The following is a 21,282-nucleotide window of genomic DNA, read 5'->3' as shown; positions in this document are numbered from 1 at the left end:
TTCAAAAACATTCAGGCGGGAGATCATCCTTGCAGCCGGGGCACGGCTGCGTTCTAGAAAGCCCACTACCCTGGACAGAGGAAGCAAAAAACCTGTCTTTCATTTACAGCTATAGGAGTTCAGGCTCTTTTCTTTCCAGAGGGCAGACACAGACACACACCCCGCCACCATCCTGCTCACAGAACACACACACACACACACACACACACACAAACACACACTCTCTCTTACAAAGCTATTTTTGAATTGTCTGGCTGCTCAGATATTCATGAATATATATATTTTTTTAAGCGCAGTGTGTCTGCAAAAGGAGCCCAACAGAGACCGGGATAAGAGAGAGTTCTAAAGCAGGCGGGTCCGAGTTCGTGGGAAAAAGCAACAGCTGCAGAGCAGAGCTCTGGGCCTTCCCCAAACAAAGCGGGAAGGGAGGGGGTGAAATCAGAGCTGCCCATTGTCAAAAGCCAAGGATACCTCTTGTATTTACTACAAGCTGATGGGGTTGGCTCAGTCCCCTTGATACCCAACACCTACATGCTCCTGACTGAGTCGGGAGAGAGCACTCTTCAGAACCCATGCACACACAGACATACCACACAACACAAACACACAGCAACCTCAACCAGGCACTCTAGTTACCGATAGCTCAGAAGGAAAGTGGAGGATGGGCCTGTGTGTAGCTGGAACTGCCGCTGGGGGGAGAAAACACAGAGCGAAACTAGACACTGACCCCAAAAGGTATGCAAAAAAGAGAGAGCTGTTCCTCCTCCATTTCCCGGAAGGCAAGAGGTGAAATTATTATTTGGCATGATGACTAAGGTGACTTGCAGACTTCTGCTGTGCACAGAACACCAGAAAAGGGTGGCCTCAGGCAGCCCAGATCCTTAGAAGGCCCTTCCAAAGGGGTGGTTCACATGTGCGCACACAACCACTTGATGGCTTGCACCAAATGTGTGAATACTGAAAGAGGACCCTCCAGAAGTGGCCTGTACATAGCTGCCAACTTTTCTTGCGAGGAATCCTATTCAGAATAAGGGAATTTCCCTTAAAAAAAGGAAAAAGTTGGCAGCTATGGGCCTGTAATGAGCATGAGAAGAGGCTGCCAGGCCGGGCTGGGCCAGGCCAGAGGCCCGCCTAGGTGTCTACTGAAAGTCCACAAGGCAGACTTCTGCGCAGCAGCAGCCGCCCTCTTCCGAGGTTCCCAGGAATGCTGGTTTTCAGAAGCATACTGCCTCCAACAATGAAGGCAGTGGTACCCTTATCCTCCTGCATAGAATCACAGGAGCGATCCCAAGGGTCATCTAGTCCAACCCCCTGCAATGCATCCATGACAGATGGCAATCCAACCTGAATTTTGTCTCATCGCCTTTATATAAAGCCATCCGAGCTGGTCACCACCAGTACATCTTGTGGCAGCACATTCCATAGTCCCAATATAGCACAAACAAGTTTTAGGGGGAAAGAAACCCAACAGCCCAGTGAGCACTGAGTGTGCTGAGTAGGCATGGGGCGCAGCCCAACTCTTGGAGGGGGTACAGCAGGGTGAAGTATCCTGACTGGAATCCAAAAAATAAGGACCCTACGCTGCAACATTTTGTTACAGCTCCCAGTTGCTTGTCACAACTGAACCCCAAACTCCACTCAAGGAACTCAGCTAGAAGAGCATCCAGTTTAACCTATGAACAACCAACATGGTGCCCTCCCCCTCCAGACTGTAGACTCACTTGGTGGGCCACAGGTTGCCCATGCCTGCTTTAATCTCTGCTGTGCTCTACAACTGCCTGGGGGGCAGGAGGGGGAAGGCACCCCAACTCCCTGTTAGAACTTTGCCCCTCAGCTCTAGTAATGGAGACTCCTGCCTCCTAGTTTCTTCCTTCCACCACCCAAGATATTCTTGGGAATCCCACAGAAAAACCTATTATTGTCTCAATGCTCCTGGTGGTGAAGCTTAAAAAGCTGATTGGTTGAGCAGGAACAAAGGTCCTGACTTTTTCAGTTGCTAAGGAAGCTAAAACAGTCCAGCTTCTATGAGAGACTGGGAGGTTATCAGTTTGACTGGGTCCAAGATTGCACATGTACACACAACCCAGACATGGGAAGGGGTCTGTTTGGCCACTGGCCTGATCAAACAAGCCCCTCTTGTTTGATAAGGATTGGCATATAAACTGTGATGGCCCTGCAGCAAAGTGCTAGGACTGTAGAGTGCTTCTGTTCATGGGCCAGTTAATTTTATTACCAAATCAATCAGGACTCTCCATGCAAGCTGTGTATTCCGGTGTGGTGTTATGCGTAGAATCATAGAATAGGCTCTGGAAGCCCAGGGTTCAAATTCCCATTCAGCCATGATGCTCACTTGACTTTGGCCAACGGGCCAGTCAGTGGCTCTAAGCCTACCTACAGGGCTGCTGTGGGGATAAAATGGGAAGACTGAGAACCATGTACACCACCTTGAGCTCCTTGGTTTTCCTCCTTGGATATAAAGGCAATCAGTAATATCATAATCATAATACTCCATTTGGGTGCCTGCATGTGATGGAAACATAGGTTCCCAATCCCAGCTACGTAAAATCTTCTGATTTCTCTGCTGATTTCTATGGGAAGTTTAATCACTTCCACCCCTGGGAGGGATATAAAAATAGCATCGCAGGTTGAACCAGGAAATGAGCTACCTAGCCAAAGAAGCTGTTCGCTCTACCCTTTTCCATATCTATGTCTCTTCCTCCCTCCTCCTCTTCCATGCCATTCATCCCAAACAGCTGTCAGCCCCGCCCCTTAACCATCAATCAGGCTCAGGACCCACACTCACAAACTTTTCAAGAAGCTTTGTAGGAGTTCACTTCTCTCCCTTATGATTTTATTATTATTATTTCTGCAAATCTCAGGGTTATGGCAAGCCTCTCAGGCACCCTCTGCCCTGCCACTGAGCCAGTGTGGGCATGACATAGGGGTTAGAATGTTGGACTAGGACCTGCAAGAGACCAGGGTTCAAATCCCTCACTTGACCATGAAGATCACTGGGTGACCTTAGGTTAGCCTGACCTACCTCACAGGGTTGTTATGAAGGTTAAATGGGGAGGAGAGAGAACAATGTACATCACCTTGTGGGATATAAATGCATTTTTTTTAAAAAAAAGATAGTTAATTAAACGATGACCCTGTGAGAACTGAATTAGGATCCGAATGCAAGACATTGATGACACAAAGTGGGGGTAGAGGGGTGTCTTCCTGAAATGACACTATCTGTTGGGTATGAGGAAACCAGGAAAGACCAAGGCTGTGGGGACAAAAAGGTCTTTCTGGGTGACTAGAAATGCAAGGGTTTTGGGGGGTAGGGGATGATATTGGGCCGACAACTTTTGGAAACTATTTACAAGCTGCTCCAAAGTAAGGGGGCAGGAGTGCGGGGTGGGGAGAGAATCACTTCACTTTCACTAACATGGGTCAATCCATGCCAACTATCACCAGAAGTTTCTTCCAAAAAACATTTACTGAATTGCTTGACCATTTCAAATTATTAGCAAATTATGTCCCTGCTAGAAAGGCTCCTTCTGGCAACCAAAAGAGAAAGAGAGACCAAGACCTGTGACACTGATGGGAGACTTGAGTGGCTGAGCTTGGAGTCACTAGGTCAACCCCCTTCAACCTTGGGATTTTCACGTGTGGTTAGGCTATAACTCCCATCATCCTTAAATCAGTGGTAGAGCAACTGCTTTGCATGCAGAAGATTCCTGGTTCAATCCCTGGACTTTCCAGGTAGAGCTAGGACAAGATTGCCTGATAGCTTCCTATGATTCTCATAATTGGGCTAAGCCCAATGATGGTACTCTGCAGTCCTGGAAGTACAAAGTTGCTGAATTCTGCACTAAGGGATCCAAATCAGGATCTGAGCCCTAGTCTTCTCCCAGCTCCAATCCAGAGAGAGCTATGCTTGAGATGTGTGTGTACATCTATGTGTCCAGATAGTTTAAGGATCCCACCTACCAAACCCCAGAGCAGATCTCTCTCTCCACCCCCACCCTCCACAGCCCCATTTCAAGGTGCTTGCAAAAGCAAGGATGCCTTCTTCTCCAAACCCACAGCATGTGTGACAGAGAAACCTGAAACTCAATCTTTAATTTAGTTTTTGTTTTTGTTTTTTGTTCAGAGGCTAAACCAACACACCCCTGCAAGTGCTCTGAATGATATACTCTCAGCACACACAGCATCAACAATCACAAACCGTTCCCTGGCAGCAAAGCGTATGAATCAAGGTGAGAAAAACTGCCCAAGCAAGCACCCCAGCATTTAGCCACTGCACACTTTGATTTGAAATTGAAACGACTTCATTCAATGAATCAGGCAGCTGGTGAGAAGTTCCATTCACCCAGCACACAGAGCCTTTTTCTCTTTGTCTCCACTACTCCAGTTAAAATTCTGTCTCCAAAACAGATTGCCCTGAGGCACTTCAGAGAAAAGTGAGAACAGCCTGCTCTGTGCAAAACTTTTTTGCCCCATCTCCAAGTCTAGCGCTCACTGTCCAGGTTCTTCATTCCACTGTCCCCCTTCCCACCAAGGATTCACAAGAGTTCTGCAGAACAAGAGCACAAGAAACAGCTTGTGACATCCACCCCCAGAAAGTAACACAGCAAAAAATAAAAAGGAAGAGGGAGGTGAAAGAGAGGCAAGGGTGCGAATACAGGAAATATTACGCATATCCACAAAGTAGAAACACCCCCCTCAACCGCAGAAAAAGCACCCTAACCTGTGACAGAGTCCTAAATTTCCCAATTAAATCTGAAACCACCATGCAGACAATAGTTTGGCCTTTCACAGCTTCCTACCAAACAGAAGGCAGTCTTTTCACACATTATAATGCAGCAAACCCTGGTTTGGGCTGGTTGGGTGCTTGCAAAAGAAGCCCCCTCTCCAAGATGGGAGGGGGGAAACTGTGGTTGTGCTCCCAGGAGGCCCAGGAAGAGGGAGAGGACCAGATATCCAGTGATTTGGGGTCATCTCCAATGCCAGCCTTGCTCAGAGCAGACTCACTGAAATGAATGGGCATGGTTATGTTTCAGTGAGTGTAGAATCAGAACGGTAGAGCTGGGAGGGAACCCCAAGGATCATCTAGTCCAACCCCCTGCAATCAAAGTCTACTCCGAGAATAATAATAATAATAATAATAATAATAATAATAATAATAAATTTTATTTATATCCCGCCCTCCCCAGCCGAAGCCGGGCTCAGGGCGGCTAACAACACTAAAACAGTACAACATTATAAAACATTATAAAATTAATTAAAATCAAAATTGATGGCAGAGAAGAGCTTTGTTAGATACAACTCTTCTCCCTCCTCTCTCCCCATACAAATTTTGTCAGGACTGTGTGCTCAAACACGGTGCTGGGAGAGTCCCACTCCCACTTCCTAGAAAGAGGGGGGCAGCAAAAAGTTTTGCAAAGCAGCTGGAGAGGGGATTCCTCACGCGCGCGCGCGCGCGCGCTCCATTCTTGAAAGACTGTCGTTTCCAGTAAAGTGCCAGGCTCATGCTGCATTTGCCCGGGGAAATCAACATCTCTGCAAACTTTTTCGCAAAAGCAAAAAAAGCCCCAAGCAGCCTAGCCGTTCGGTTTTGTTTCACTTTTGTTGCAAACCCCAAAGCGCACTTTGCATCAAATAAATATGTAAAGAGAGTAAGAAAAGAAAATCCTGCCCTCTTTCCTTTTAAGGTGAGCTGCAGGTCACCGACGCTGCCTGAACCAGCTGCCAGGCAGCTTGGAAAACTCGCGCGGAGGGCAGGAAGGAACCCTCAGGGTAGACTGCGCTTGCACCGGGAGGCTTCCCATCTGAGCTGATCTGAGCTGACACAACGGCCCGGCTCGTTGTTTTGTTTTAATCCCCCTAAACGTCAGCACCACCACGCCGCGGGCAAGGGAGACGCTTGCAAACACAATCGTAGAGTCGAAGAGTTGGAAGGGACACCAAGGGTCATCTAGTCCAACCCCCTGCAATGCAGAGCATAGGAGGACCATACCAGGTACACAGTTCAGCCCCCACCCTCCATTCCATCGCTCGCCATGAAATCCTGAAAGTGGAAAAAGCGGCCCAGGAAGCTCATCCCCCACCGGATCAGGCCCAAGACAGTCCCGCGAACCCCACCAGAGGATGTCCAGGCCGGGGAGCGCAACAGGTGGCCGAAGTGGCGTCGCCGTCTCCAGCGCACCTACCTTGAGCGAAGGCGGGCAGCAGTGCCAGCAGCAGGAGGCAGCAGCAGCCGCGGGGGCTCCGCACCCCAAGGGGCCGCATCCCGCCGCTCCCCAGCCGAGCGCGGCTCGCCGGGTTAGAAGAAGAAGAAGGTCAGCCTCCCAAAGTTGGCAGCGGTGGCAGCGTCCTCTCCGCCCTGCCCACCGAGGCTCTGGCTCCGCACACGCGGCCGCCCCTTCGGTCCGCTCTCGGGCGCCGCCGCGCTGCAGCAGCCCGTCGAAAGGAAGCGCCGGGACACTTATTAACTCTCTCTCCGCTCTAGCTCCCCTTGGAGCGCGCTGCCCCACTCGCCCCGCCGGAGGATCTCTACGCGCCGGGCCAGGTGCGAAGTTTCCCAGTGGGGCGCAGAGAAGGAGCCCCCGTCGCCCGATTCCCGGTCCCCCTCCTCGCCCTGGCGCGCGGCGGGCTCTCCTTCGGGACGGCCCTTCTCTCGCGCGCCGCACAGAGAAACAGGAACTTTCTCCTCCTCCTCCTCCGCAGCCGCCGCCTCCTCTTCGCTGATAAGTTTGGGGAGTATGTGTGGGAGGGAGCAAGCGAGCGCCCGGCCACAGCCTCTCGCGGGGCGGGACCAGCCGGTCGCGGGGCGGGGTAGCCTCGGGGGTTGCTTAGTATATGAGGGGCGACTCTCCCCTCCCTCCCTCCCTTCAAAGGGGGCTTCAGCCTTCCTCTTGGTGGGCGAGGGAAAGGCGCTCGAGCGCTTGCTAAGTTTGGCGCCTGCTCCGACCCGGCCCTGCCACCCAGAGGGAAGCTACTCCGCTTCGCTCGCTCGCTCGCTCGCCTGCCTGCCTGCCTGCCTGCCTCAGCGCCGGGGAGAGGCGGCGAGGGGACCTTTCAGGAGTGGAGAGGACTTAGTTATTTATCATTTGTTTTTATTTTATTATTATTATTATTATTACATTTCTGGCCCTCCCTTTCTACAAGGAGCTATGCCCACTCTCCATTTGACCCTCACAACTGCCCTACAAGGTAGGCTAGGCTGAGAGTGTTACGTTTCCGTTTGTTTATACTGTATGTCATTTCAACCAAAAAAAGCCCCCAAGGAGGCTCACAAGAATGAACAGACACATACAAATACCATAGTGCAAATATGAAATAATGCCAAGACAAACAACAGAAGTGATACAAATTTGAAACAACAAACACATGACAGTTTCTGCCAAAAAAAGACAAACATCACCCACTGAGCTTTATGGATAAACCTGGGTCTCCCAAGTTCTAGTCTGACACTCATACACCACACTGACTCTTCCATAAAGGTAAAGGTAAAGGTACCCCTGCCCGTACGGGCCAGTCGTGACCGACTCGGGGGTTGCGCGCCCATCTCACTCAAGAGGCCAGGGGCCAGCGCTGTCCGGAGACACTTCCGGGTCACGTGGCTAGCGTGACGAAGCTGCTCTGGCGAGTCTGCACCAGCGCAGCACACAGAAACGCCGTGACTCTTCCATACATGACCTTTTATCTTCCTAACAGCCCTGCCAGGTAGGTTAGGGCTAAAGACAAGGACTGGCCTAGAGTCACCCAGTGAGCTTCAGGGCTGAGCAGGGATTTGAACCTGAGTCTTCCAGGTCCTAGTCTGATACCCTAACCACTATACCACCACTTCGGCCCAATCCAAGCAGTGCTCTCCATACGGATGTCTACTATAGTAGCAGAACCTCAGCGCCCAAGGGCAGTCTACCTTTGAACACCAGATGGTGAGGGACACACACAACCGGAGAGTTGCTCTTGCACTTGGGCTTCCGATTGGGGCACCCAGTTGCCTACTGCAAGAGCAAAATAGGTTGGCCTATGATGGGGCCCCTTTGGCCTGACCCAGGTGTAGCCAGGCTCTTCTTAGGCTCTACAGGTCAGTGGAAGCAGCAGCGGAGCAAACTGCCTGCTTAGCTGTTGGCACTCTGCCTGGGAAGGAAGCGTGTGGAAGCAGGGAGGAGGAAGAAGAGGAGCGCGAGGGCAGTGAAGAAGGTGATTCATGGGGCAGCCCATGGGGTGGTGCCTTGCCAAGGGCCCTCTGAAACCTGGAGCTGGCCCCCAAGCACATTGGTCCAGCAAAGGAGCCTGCCCCCCAACCCTGCTACACACACAAAAGCCTTTTAAAAATGCATCTATATTTATAAAGATAACAGACATGTCACTATGCTGAAAATGCAAGTCCAGAAATGGAAACAAGCAAACAGTAATTACAGAGTTTACCGAAAACACATCAGGTTATGAGTAAACTTTAATGAACAATGACTAATATCGTATTCCACTATATCAATATGTCTGACTAAACGAAAAAAGAAATAAAAAAAAAACCCACAATACTCAACATGTTTAATGTAGTTAATAGGGGGAGGGCAATGAGTAGGTTCTTTTATCCAGGCAAGAAGGATCATCAAGGGGGAAAGGCTGAAGAGTTTCTCATATATTACAGTATTTTATTTATTTACATTTATATACGTCATCCAAGGAGCTCAAGGTAGCGTTCATGGTTCTTCTCCCCCTCTTCACTTAATCTCAACAATAACCCTGTGAGGTAAGGGAAGCTGAGAGGCAGCAACTGTTCTCCCAGGTCCCCCATTGAGCATCATGGCTGAGTGGGGATTCGAATCCTGGTCTCTCTTAAACTGCAGTCTGACACACAAATCACTACACCACACTGGCTTAAGAGAGGTCCCAAAGCTGGGCAAAGAGAAAGGAAGTAAGAGATATATTGGAGAACATTGGTATCATAAGGAAACAGTTGTTGGCCTATCAAAATGCAGGATGGGCTTGTGGTGTTAGGTACAGGGCAATAGCTCAGTTCAGTGGCAGAACATCAGCTTTGCATGCAGAAGGTCTCAAGTTCAATCCCCAAATCGCAAGCAGCGCTGGGAATGTGTCCAGTCTAAAACTGGGGTTACAAGTTGACACCCAAAAACCCAAATTTGTCTCTAAACTGATGCCAAAGTTTTGTGCTGTTTTGAGTACGGTAATTGATACTCAACCAAGGGCCATAGGTATCCCCCACAACCCAGCATTGTCAGATTCACTCTAAACTGGGGCCAAACTTTTACAATACAGTAGTTTCAAATCCTTCTGCACTTTTAACCCCACTCCCAAAATGAGGAATTGATACTAAAAGCTGGGTTCCTAGTTAATGTCACTGTAGTTAACTGCACTCAAAATCCCACTTCAAAATCATCATTGCCTTACAAAGGTAAAGGGACCCCTGACCATTAGGTCCAGTCTTGCTTTATTGGCCGAGGGAGTCGGCGTACAGCTTCTGGGTCATGTGGCCAGCATGACTAAGCCGCTTCTGGCAAACCAGAGCAGCGCACGGAAACGCCGTTTACCTTCTCGCCGGAGCGGTACCTATTTATCTACTTGCACTTTGACATGCTTTCGAACTGCTAGGTTAGCAGGAGCAGGGACCGAGCAATGGGAGCTCACCCCGTCGCAGGGATTCGAACAGCTGACCTTCTGATCAGCAAGTCCTAGGCTCTGTGGTTTAACCCACAGCGCCACCCGCTTCCTCCATTGTTTTACTTACTCCACCCCAATGTCAAAGTTATGCTCCTCTGTTCTTGAGGTTTCTTACTTTAAGATATGTAACTGAATGGAGAAGAAGTTGAGCAAATATCCAAACATGCACACATGGGTTGAGTAACAAGGAGTATACACATATATCCATATACACAAATATCCATTTACACAAATACACTGGGAAATTATTAACAAAGACATTTTCAGCAGTTAAAGTTGGCATCACCAGGCCCAGCAAGAATTCCAGAAGCATAATGCATGAGAAGTTAAAGAAAGCAGAATAGGCAGGGAAATGTGTAAGATTTATTATGCAGTTTGGGGGGCAGCACAAAATGTGGGGTTTGCAACACAAAACAGCACAAAATCATTCCAAAGGTTTGGCACCAGTTTGGAGTGAATGGGACAATGCTGGGTTTTGGAAGAATACCTATGGCCCCCAGTCTGAATATCATTTACTCAGTTTGGGGTGGCAGTACAAAATGCAGGGTTCATGGCACAAAACAAGCACAAAACTTTGGCATTAGTTTGGAGAAGATCCAAAATTTTGGGTGAAGCTGCTGAGCTGGGCGACATAATGGTTTGACTCACTGGGGCTAATGCAGAAGGTCCCTGGTTCAAGTGGCATCTTCCGGGTAGGGGTGGGAATGTCCCCTACCCTGGAGAGCTGCTGCTAGTTGGTGTAGACACCACTGAGGTAGTTGGTACAAGGGATGGGCTAGGACTAGGTATAAGGCAGCTTCCTGTAGTTCCAAAATTGCTGGAGTACCACTGTCCCACAGCAGTTGTTCTTAAAGCCGGAGACATGTTTCTAGAGGAATGTTCCGAAGGACAGCAGTTGTTGTGGCCTGTGAACTGGTCTCCCATCCCCCTTAATCACATTAGCAAAATATTTCTGCTGGATATAGTGGGGCATTCTTTTATTTCCAAGGGAAAGGCAGAGGGAACATCATGCCCCCCTCCCCCCCCCCCCCCCCCGCTTTGTCCTTCTTCCTTCTCTCTGCTGAAGACTCTTTTACCCCCTTCTTCTTCCTGGTAGCAATTCCAAGAAGGAGGAGGGAAGCTAATCTTGGCATGTGGGCAGTTGAAAATCATGGTTGCAGCCAGGAACGGGCACCTTATTTCTTGCCCCCCCCCCAACAGAAATACCCGTTAGGCATGCAGCACCAGCAACAGCTGAGTAGAGACAGCGATTCTCATTTGAGGCCCACAAAGGCCTCCCCGTCCCAAGGAAAAGAGTGGCTGCTTCCGATACATTTCCTGCTTTCAAAAGTTCTTTCTAAGGGCGAGTGTGAAATGATTTTGGTGGTAGGAACTTGGGGGAGAGATTTCAGATAGAGCAGTTGAGTGGGATCCCATCTGGAAAGAAGAGAGTGCTTTTTAAACTGTTGGCTGTGTTCAGCTCAAGAAGTGGCAGGTCTCTGGTGCTCTGAGGAGACAGCAAACGGGTGATGGAGAAATAGTGGAACCATCCACTCCTGTTTCATTTTGCTCCTTTCCCTCTGGAATTACATTTGACCTAGGAAAAGTAGAGCAAATGATTTAAGGATGGAACTGGGGTATATGATAAGTGAGGTTACGGGTTAGAGAACACTGAGCTACTTCAGGTGAGAGTCAGGGACCTTAATGCTCCACAGCTTAAAGTATTCAGTAGCTCTATTGAGTCTTTGGCAGCAGATGGGGTACTCCCTTTCTCAGTTTGGAGGAAAGGCAAGCAAGAGGGGGCATGACAAGAAGTTCACAAAACGATGCCTGGCATGGAGAAAGTGGATAGAGAAAAGCTTTTCCTCTCTCTCATGACACTAGAATTGGTGGGCATCAAATAAAATTGAATGTTGGAAGACTCCGGGCAGATAAAAGAAAGGACTTCTTCATGCAGCACAGAGTTAGACTGAAGCACTCTCTTTCACAAAAGGCAGTAATGGCCATCAACTTGGATGTCTTTAAAAGAGGATTAAACAAATTCATGGAGCAGGAGGTTCTCAATGGCTACTAGCCTCTATGGCTATTTTTGGCTGCACGGTTGGAGGCAGAAATGCTTTGAATACCAGTTGCTAGGAATCAGGTCCTTCTTGTGGGCTTCCAATTGGGGCACCTGGCTGGGCACTATGGGGACAGGATGTTGTATTTGATGGGCCATTGTATCCCAGAAACAAGCTCCAATGCAAGTAATTATTGGAGCAGGATTAGGGTTAGCCTCCTAAAACTTTAAATCAGTGCAGCGGGGTGTGGGGGTGTGGTGGGGAGCTTACATCCTATCATTGTTTCACCACATTAGATATACAGTATTTACTGGCACTTACAGACACTCCTGACCATGCACTACTAAGCATCCTTGGCCTCTGTGTTTTTAATATCTCTTTCAGGATTATGCCTGGTCTGTTCTCCCAACCAGGATAACTTTTTAAAAGATGGCTCATACAGAGCTAAAGGTCTACCCATGCAGAAACCTGTGATCCAAAGATATTTCACACAGGTCTGGCGGAATGTGGGTGCTTGTTTGAGGGTTGCAAATAGCTGCTGCTGGGTTTCTTGGAAAGGGTTTTGGGAGAAAATCAGAAACAATCTTGCTTTCCTTATCTGAGACACAACCAGTTAGTTTCAAGTTATCCGCTGGGTAATTAACCAAAAGGCATATTTTTAAAATCATGGGACTTGGGACATAGAGACTTCTTTCTTCTTTTGTAACAAACACTAACTTTTTTCCTGTTGCTTTTTTAAATGATGCATTAGAGAGAAATGTTTTCACAAAATAAAATATCTTAAATGATAACTGGTGCCAGATCATTATTTTTAAAAAAGAGCAATTTGAGTCCATGTTTTCGGTTAAAATAGCAGGACTTTAGGCATTTAAAAATAAATGATTGTTAAGTCTGTCTTAATGGAAACCTTGGCAAATCTCCACAGGATTCGTTGTTCTTCTGAACTTTTTTCCTGCCCAGACATATTTAAACATGTATTAAGTTCGGAGGGTTTGGGATTGTTGGGGTTTTGGTTTTTCCCCCCCTTCTTTATTCCCCCCCCCCTTGAAAGTTAAAATAAAATGGATAAGAAAAACCCTCCGTAAGATTATTTTAATTCTTTTTCACTCCTGCAAGCTAGGAAATTATGTTCATGGAGGAAATATAAACAGGTAACACACATCTGTAAATTATTTTCATGTCCCCAGGGGCTGAAAAAAAACCTTCTAAGTGAAACCAGCATGCTTATATATTTTGCCCTGACAGCTCAGGGAACAAAAAAATTGCCAAAATGTGGAGGCTGAGGAGAGTCCCAGCGTGGGAAAGTTGGTTTAGTGAGAAATTTGCCCTAGGCTATTTAAATAAAATCAGCCACTTTTTTCTGGCAAATGCATGCTCCACACGAATCCTACAGCTACTCAACTGCCCAGACAGTTGGGTGGGTGCACCATCCATGTCCCTTTCATCTCTCTTACATAATCACACAATCAATATCTTGGCTTTTAAACAGATGGGGCACTGGACCCCCAAAAGCCTGCTATCAGATTTGATTTTACTTGCTTTTTCTAGCCAAATTTGTCAAAATGATAAAGGGGGCAGAGCAATTCCCCTAGGAGGAAAGTTTGCAGTGTCTGGGCCTTTTTAGTTTAGAAAAAAAAGTCAAGTAAGAGGTGATAGATGTTTATAAAATGATGCATGACATAGAAAAAGTGGACAGAGAATAGTTTTTCTCCGTCTCTCATAATACTATAATACAAGAATGTTCACTGAAGCTGGATGTTGGAAGATTCAGGACAGAAAATAAAAGACTTCTTTACCTGGTGCACAGTTTTCTCATACAGCAGTCAGAAAAAGCTGCACAAGCCGTAAAACATGGCTTAGTTGCAGTGGTGAAAGTTCTTAAATTATTGGTATAGGAACTCAAAAGAGTGGCTTGTGAGAGCCATGCAGCTAAGCTGGAGGAACCTTATATGAGGCTAGTTATCCCATGAGTGAAACACCTTCTCCAGCTTTGCTTCACTGCCTCTGTAGCTGGAGAGCATCATTGGAACTCTGGTCATGCTTGCTTGCCTGGATGGAACATAGAGAGGGGCATATTTAGAGATCAGCCTATGGAACAAAGATATACATTTGCATCCATTGCTCTGTCCACTTTTGCCTGAAGCCCCATTCACTGTGTAGTCCCCAGAAGATCACCCAGAAGGGAATGTGCCCCCCCCAGGCTGAAAAATGGTCCCCCATCCCTAACATATATGAAGCTATTTTAGAATAAAAGTCAGACCCTTGGGTCAATCTAACTCAATATTGTTTGCACTGACTGACAGCAGCTGTCCAAAGGTTTAGATAGGGGCCTGCCTCTCCCAGCCCTGTCTGAGGATGTTATTGGGGAATGACTCCAGGACCTCTTGTATGCAAAGCAGGTGTCCTACTACAGAACTACAGCCCTTTCACCTAAATATAGAATATGATTCTAGTCATAGTTGTGGAGAAAGGGCTGAATTAAATAGAAAAGTTGAGAGCTGCCTTATACTGAGTTAGATATTTGGTCCACCGAGCTCACTATTGTCAATATTGACTGGCAGATGCTCGCCAGAGTTTCAGGCAGGGAGTTTCTCCCAGCCCTACCTGAAGCCTTCTGCATGCAAAGCAGCTGCTCTATCACTGAGCAGCAGTCCTTCCTCATATGTTCAGATAGGTTTAGGCCCAGGTGCCAGTATTTCTGAGGAATGAAACATGCATTAGCTATCTGCATTATTTCACATAAAGCATGGAAAATGAATCAACCCTGAGAATTGTGGTGTTCCTGTTTCCCTGTGGGTGGTCAGCCTGTCTCATTTGGAAATAAGTGAAGTGCTAATGAGGCTTTAAAGTTTGTTTCTGGCCTCTTAGCCCTGAGGAAGTTAGAACGAGATAGATAACCAAGTAGAGGCTAGATACTACTTTCCTTTTCTTTGATAGGGCCCCTGCTTCATGCCATCAGTTTAAAATGGTAACTTAAAAAAAAAAGTTTGCATTTATAATTAAAAGCCAAAGACTGCAGTTCAGCTGTCTGAATATATCTTGTTAAAGCACCCAATGTGTTTTACAATCTGAACTGTTGAAGTCAAATGTAAACATCACCGAGTTTAATGGTGGATCCCTGCAGGAAGCTATTTATAAGATGACAGTCACACTGATCCTAAGAAATGGAGCATTTGTTCTATAGGGTGTTCCCGTTTTCCAGGCAGATGTTAGTCTTAACTTGGGGGAGTGGGGAGTGGTGGTGTATCAGCTGCCAGGAGGCTGAGAAACGCCGGTCTAGGTAGCTCCTTGTTGTGGTGGAGCCCAAAGGTATCATTATTAATATATAATGCCCATAACAACTTGGGCCCGGTTTACCTGTGAGATCACCTTGCCCCATATACTCTCACTCAACTGCTTCAGTCCTTAGAACTGGTGCTGTTACAGGTGCCACATAACACCCACTCTGCATCTGTAAGAACTTGATATTTTAGTGTGGCAGAACCTACACTCTGGAACTCCCTGCCTATTGACATCAAGCAGGCATCTTCACTGCCCTCTTTCAGCATCTGATAACATTTTTGTTTAGACATGGAATGTTGGTGTGTGTTTCAATCTGTATTTACTGGTAGTTTATTGATGGTTTTGCCTTTGGCATGTTTTAAAGAGTTGTTTTTGCTGATGATTTTATTGTTTTATTCTCTTTGTAAACTGTTTTGAGGTATTTCTTTTTTAAAAAAGAAAATAAAAAGCTGTGTATAAATTATATGAAATAAAAAATTCAATGAATGTAGTTGTGTGTGGGGAGGCAAGGGAATTTCTTTCCTGGACAACATTTGCTTTTTAGCCCAAGATACATAAATGCTTCCATTGGCAGGGATGGAACTTCAGGGTTTGTGTGAGAAAGGCGGGATTGGACAGATTTTAAAAAATGCAGCAACGGAAATGCATTGATGGCAGCAACAGCAGCAAGTGTGCCAAAGAGAAACTGTAAGCTGGATTCCTCATCCTACGTGTCTGGGCAAGAGGCCTCAACTGCCACTTTATTCTAAAGATTAAAGGACGATGAACTCATTCCTAGAAGGAAGTTAATGCAACTGGATTTTTTTGTGTCTGTGAATCTCCGTGCCATTCAAAGCACCTGATTGTCCCTATGGTAGATTCCTTAGTGCCTTCAAAGTAGTTTTTAAAATAAATAAAATTGTTTATTTTAAAATAAATAAAATTAAAAAGAATATCAGAATCGCTTGACTGAAAAAATAAGCTTCACCTAAACCAATAAAAATAATAATTTTATTATTTATACCCTGCCCATCTGGCTGGGTTTCCCCAGCCACTCTGGGCGGCTCACAGCATATCTAAAAATATAAAACACCAAGCGTTAAAAACCTCCCGATAGAGGGCTGCCTTCTGATGTCTTCTAAAAGCAATTCTTTATCTCCTTGACATCTGAAGGGAGGGCATTACACAGGGAGGGCACCACTACTGAGAAGGCCCTCTGCCTGGTTCCCTGTAACTTCACTTCTTGCAGTGAGGGAACCAGCAGAAGACCCTCAGAGGAGGACCTCAGTGTCCAAGCTGAGGTGGAGATGCTTCTTCAGGTATACTGGGCTGAGGCCATTTAGGGCTTTAAAGGTCAGCACCAACGCTTTGAATTGTGCTCAGAAATGTCCTGGGAGCCAGTGAAGATCTTTTAGGACCGGTGTTATATGGTCTTGGCAGCCACTCCTAATCACGAGTCTAGCTGCTGCATTCTGGATTAATTGTAGTTTCTGAGTCACTTTCAAAGATAGCCCCACGTGGAGCACATTGCAGTTGTCCAAGAGCAAGTTAACCAAGGCATGCACCACTCTGATGAGACAGCCTGTGGACAGGTAGGGTCTAAGCCTGCGTACCAGATGGAGCTGGTAGACAGCTGCCCTGGACGCAGAATTGACCTTCACCTCCATGGACAGCTGTGAGTCCAAAATGACTCCCAGGCTGTGCACCTGGCTGACATTCTATTGGCATCGAAGGCTGTGCCCAGATGCACTGGGTGATCACAAAACAGGGTATATAAACAAAGAGAGAAAAGTAGAGCTATACAGTTCTTGTATGTGGAGGTTCCTTTTAAAAAAGAATTTGAATGTCCATGCCATTCAAAGCAGCTGTAGCCCTGATAGTCTCTGTGGTAGATTTCTCTGTGCTATTAAAGTACAGTGTTTTATTTTTTAATTTTTTTTTAAAGGTTATAAGAATAGGATGGCTGAAGGAAGCTCCATCTAGACCAACACTCTCTTGAAAAATGAGGCTGTGTGTGGATGATCACAAAACAGGGTGTGTGGCAAAGAGAGAAAAAGCCTGGGGCTTAACTGCTCTTGGATAAGTAGGTTCCATTTTTATGCCATTTTATGCCATTGCTCTTATTCTCCAGTAATTGGTCTTATTTACTTCTCAGCTGGAGGATTTCCCCAGGAACTGGGACACACAATAGATTACGCCTAGGACAACACAATAGTGGCAACCCAGCAAATAATGAATTGTGTGTAGTAGCAGAGCTCTTTCCTTGGGACGCAAGGAGCCCTGGCAGATGAACTCCACAAATGCAAGGGGGAAATCCTGGTGACAACAGTGGGAAGCCACACCTTTCATCTCAACCTGCTTGTGGGCTCTGCAGAAGCCTCTGGCTGGCCTCTGTTGGAAACAGAAGAGTAGGCTTTTGCCATGTTCTTGCAACAGCAATGTTTGCACATCCTAGTAAGCCACAAGCCATACTTATGCGAACAAGCAGTGTGGTCCATCTAGCTCAGTACTGTCTACACTACCCGGCAGCTGCAGCTCTCCAGTGTTCCAGTCGAGGGATCTCCACATCCACTCAGCTGGAGATGTCATTGGGGATTCAACTTGGGGCCCTATGCATGCAAAGCAGGTGCTCTACCCACTAAGCCACAGCACCTCTCACAACACAGGTTTATTATTCTTATTACACATAGATTAGAGTTCCTTGCTTGGTTCTGTGCAAAAAAAATAATCAGGGGTTTGAAATGCAGGTTTTTCATACAGGGTGTGGGTGTGTATGTGTGCACGCGCGCGCACACACATATACAGAGCCCTACGGTTTCCATGGGTCAAGCCAGAGTCTGCAGGGTGTCTGTCTATGTGGCACCCATGGCTGGGTCCTTGCTTTAGGAAAAGGCTTTCTCACTAGGCTATAGAATCAGAATTGTAGGGTTGGGATGTACCTTCAAGGGTTATCTAGTCCAACCCCCTGCATTGCAGGGTTCACGATAGTCCCAGGCAAATTGCCATCCAACCTCTGCTTAAAAACCTCCACTGCCTTCCAAGGGAGTCTGTTTCACTGTTAAACAGCTCTTACCATCAGAAAGTTCTCCCTAATATTTAGTCTGAATCTTCTTTCTTGCAACTTGAATCTGTTGGTTAGAGTTCTGCCCTTTGGAGCAGCAGGAAGCAAGCTTGCAAGCTTGGGACAGCCTTTCAGATGTTTGAAGTGGCTGTCAGTTCACCTCTCCCTCTCATCTTCTCCAGGTGAAACACACCTGTCCCAACCATATGGATGAAGTCCTGCCTGAGGTCGGTCCCCTCCTCCTCCTCCTGCTTTCTCCCTCAAAGCACAGGGGCGGGGGCTATCATCCTTTTATGATCATTGCTGAAGTTGCTGCTACCCCCTCCCCTGTGTGAAAGGACTGGCTTGAGGAGTGGGCTTCCCAGCCCTCCCTGACCCTGAGTGTCTCTAAGTGAAAATGCTGCCTGGATGAGGGCCAAGCATAACAGCCAAACCCTTTTCCTACCTCCCTTCCCAGGCAGACCAAGATGATCAAATTAGCGGGATTGGGATCTAACTCATGAAGCTGAAGGTCCGAGAAAAATTGAAAAGGGGACATTCAAATGATCAAGGGGGGTGGTGTGCCTCTCCTATGAGGAAAGGGTGCAGCATTTGGGACTTGGTTTAGAGAAAAAGTAAGGTGTGGCATGATAAAAGCTTGTAGAATTATGCATGTGACATGGAAAGCAGACAGAGAAAAGCTCATAACACCAGTACTTGTGGACATCCAATGAAGCTGAATATTGGAAGATTAAGAACAGATAAAAAGAATGATGTCTTCATGCAGCACAGTTAAATGTTGGAACTCCTCCCACAGGAGGCAGCGATGACCGCCATCTTGAATAGCTTTAGAAGATGACTGGAAAAATTCATGGAGGAGAGGGCTATCACTGGCTTGCTTTTTCCTGATTTGGAGGGTAGGTCTAGAACCAATTGCTTCAAGTTATAAGAAAGGAGAGTCTGACTAAATATCAGGAAAGCTTTCTGACACTAAGAGCTGTTTGACAGTGAAACAGACTCCTTTAGAGTTTCCCCTTCATTTTAAGTTTTATGCAGAGATCAGATGGCCATAGATTCTGTAGCTGGGATTCCTGAGTTGCAGAGGACTGGACTAGCTGACTCTCTGGGTCCCTTCCAACTCTATAGTGCTATGATTCTATGAATTGCTGTGCTCTTCCCTCACAGTTGGAGGCAATAATGCTTCTGAATCACACTTGCTAGTAACCACAGGTCTTGTCTTCATCACCTTTTCTCTAAATTTAAAAGCCCCAAATGCTGCAGCCAAATGCTGGAACGAGGAGTTGTTCCATCTCCTTGATAATTTTGGTTGCCCTTTTCTGAAGCTTTTCCAACTCTGCAATATCCTTTTTCAGGCAAGGTGACCAGAACGGTACACAGTGTTCCAAATGAGGTTGCACCATGGATTGGTATGATAGCATGAAGATATTGGTACAATGCCATACTGGGACTCAGGCAGATGAATTTGGGGAGAGACTGGCATCACTCCTGAGCAAGTTCAGTCATGACCTGGTTTGGCCATTGGGCCACTGGTCTGTCCTTTCCTACCTTAGAGCTGGCCTTGGGGAACATCCCATCCGTGTCCTACAACTGTACTCTCTTTCTCTCCACCTTGCCCCATTTAAATTTGCAATAATGCACCTACACTAAAGCATGCTGGCAAAGACAATGAGAAACTCTCATAGATGCTGGTTTCCACTAGGAAGGGAGACAAAAGTTGTACCTCACCTTGCAAAATAGCAACTAAATGAGTAGTGCATACATTCAAAGAGCAACCTGCCTATAAATGCCCTTTGCCCAATTCTCATAGGACTGGGCAGATTCATGGAGGGTATGACTATCAATGGCTACAGTAAATGCCTTAAATATCAGTTCCTGGGAACTGCAAGTGGGGAGAGAGTGATGTCATGTTCGGGTCCCGCTTGTGGACTTCCCTCTGGGGCAGCCGGTTGTCTACTGCGAGGACGAAGTGGGCTTTGGCCTGACCTAGCAACACTGTTCTGATATTCTTATGGAACCTGGCACCCATTACGGGAATCCCTCAAGCAGGACCTGACTGCAATAAGAGCTTCCCAGCTACTGATATTATTCAGAGGCATCCTGCACGCCTTGCTCTGGTGTGCGCCTTTTTGTACACATTACTGGGCTGGAGAACTGTATTGCAAAATGTGGAGAAGTCCGAATGTCAAAGGATAGTCGGTGTGCTGTTTTCGAGATTGCAAATTGTGCAAGTTCATGCTTAAAGGCAGGCTTGACTCTCCCCATGCCCCCCGCCACCATATGGGGCTCAGGCAAATGTGCTTGATCCGCAGCAGGGATCTGGTGTGCAGTACGAAAACAATCACTGCTATCAGGAGGCAGGAAACACAGTTGAAAAAGGAAGAAAAATGGCATCAAAGTCCATTTGTTAGGGGAGAAAATAAACAGGAAAGGGGCAGATAAACTATTGTCCAAGAGAAAATAAGAGGCGGCAATAGCAGCAGCAGGAGGAGAGGCAGCTCCTGAGGGACCTCAAGTCACCCAAATTGCAAGCTTTCCTCCAAACCCAGAAGAGTTTGCACGGCCCAGAACAATTATTTATTTATTATATTTATTTATTGCATTTATATCCAACCTTTTTTGCTCCTAGGAGCTCAAGGTGGTGTTAGCACATCTTGCACCTTGGGTGAATTAGACTGGAATAATCACTTACAGTTTCTAGAGTTCTAAGGCCTTGTTTATGCAAGAACTATTTACAGGATGAGTAGAGATGAAAAGAAAGAAGACATCTTGTCTGGATACAAGAACAAGGAGGATGGCTCAGCTTTTAGGGGTGGAGTTAGACAGAGAGGCTACAAGCAAGTGCTGGCTAGATTGCTCCACAAGCAGTGCCCTCATGTAGTTTAAAGTAGTACAGTACATGCATTTACTACAAACTCAAACTTTGAACCCCAACAACGACCCTGTGAAGTAGGTCAGGTTGAGAGGCAGTGGGTGGCCCAAGGGCACCCAGTGAGCTTCATAGCCAAGTGGGGATTTGAGCTTCCAGGTCTTTGTCCAACACTAGCTGCTATACAACAAGAGTGCTTCCAGAGGAGTGCATCTTATTGTGGCAGGAATGTCAGGAGAGCCCCTGAACGCAATGCAGCTGGCTTACCACACTTTGAAGGACATGATTTAATAAGCGCTGCTAGTTAAAAGAAAGGACCCCATAAGTCCATTTAGCCTGGGGTCTAAAATTATCCAAGGGTATTGCTATTGAAA

The 21,282-nt window shown here is 46.8% G+C and overlaps 1 protein-coding gene across 1 annotated transcript in view; it reads right to left on the bottom strand.

Annotated features, from left to right (window-relative positions):
• The window catches only part of NOTCH1 (notch receptor 1), a 101,143-nt gene extending 94,427 nt beyond the window's left edge, over positions 1-6,716 (bottom strand). Inside the window, exon 1 of the mRNA XM_079961175.1 lies at positions 6,201-6,716. Within this exon, the coding sequence (XP_079817301.1) occupies positions 6,201-6,279 (79 nt within the window). The 5' untranslated portion in view covers positions 6,280-6,716. The remainder of the gene's footprint in view (positions 1-6,200) is intronic.
• Positions 6,717-21,282: the final 14,566 nt, after the last annotated feature.

The sequence above is a fragment of the Podarcis cretensis genome, assembly GCF_951804945.1.
Source record: "Podarcis cretensis genome assembly, chromosome: Z".
Classification (NCBI taxonomy): Eukaryota; Metazoa; Chordata; class Lepidosauria; order Squamata; family Lacertidae; genus Podarcis; species Podarcis cretensis.
Note: the sequence above shows the minus strand (reverse complement) of the source record. Positions and strands in the feature narration are given on the sequence as shown.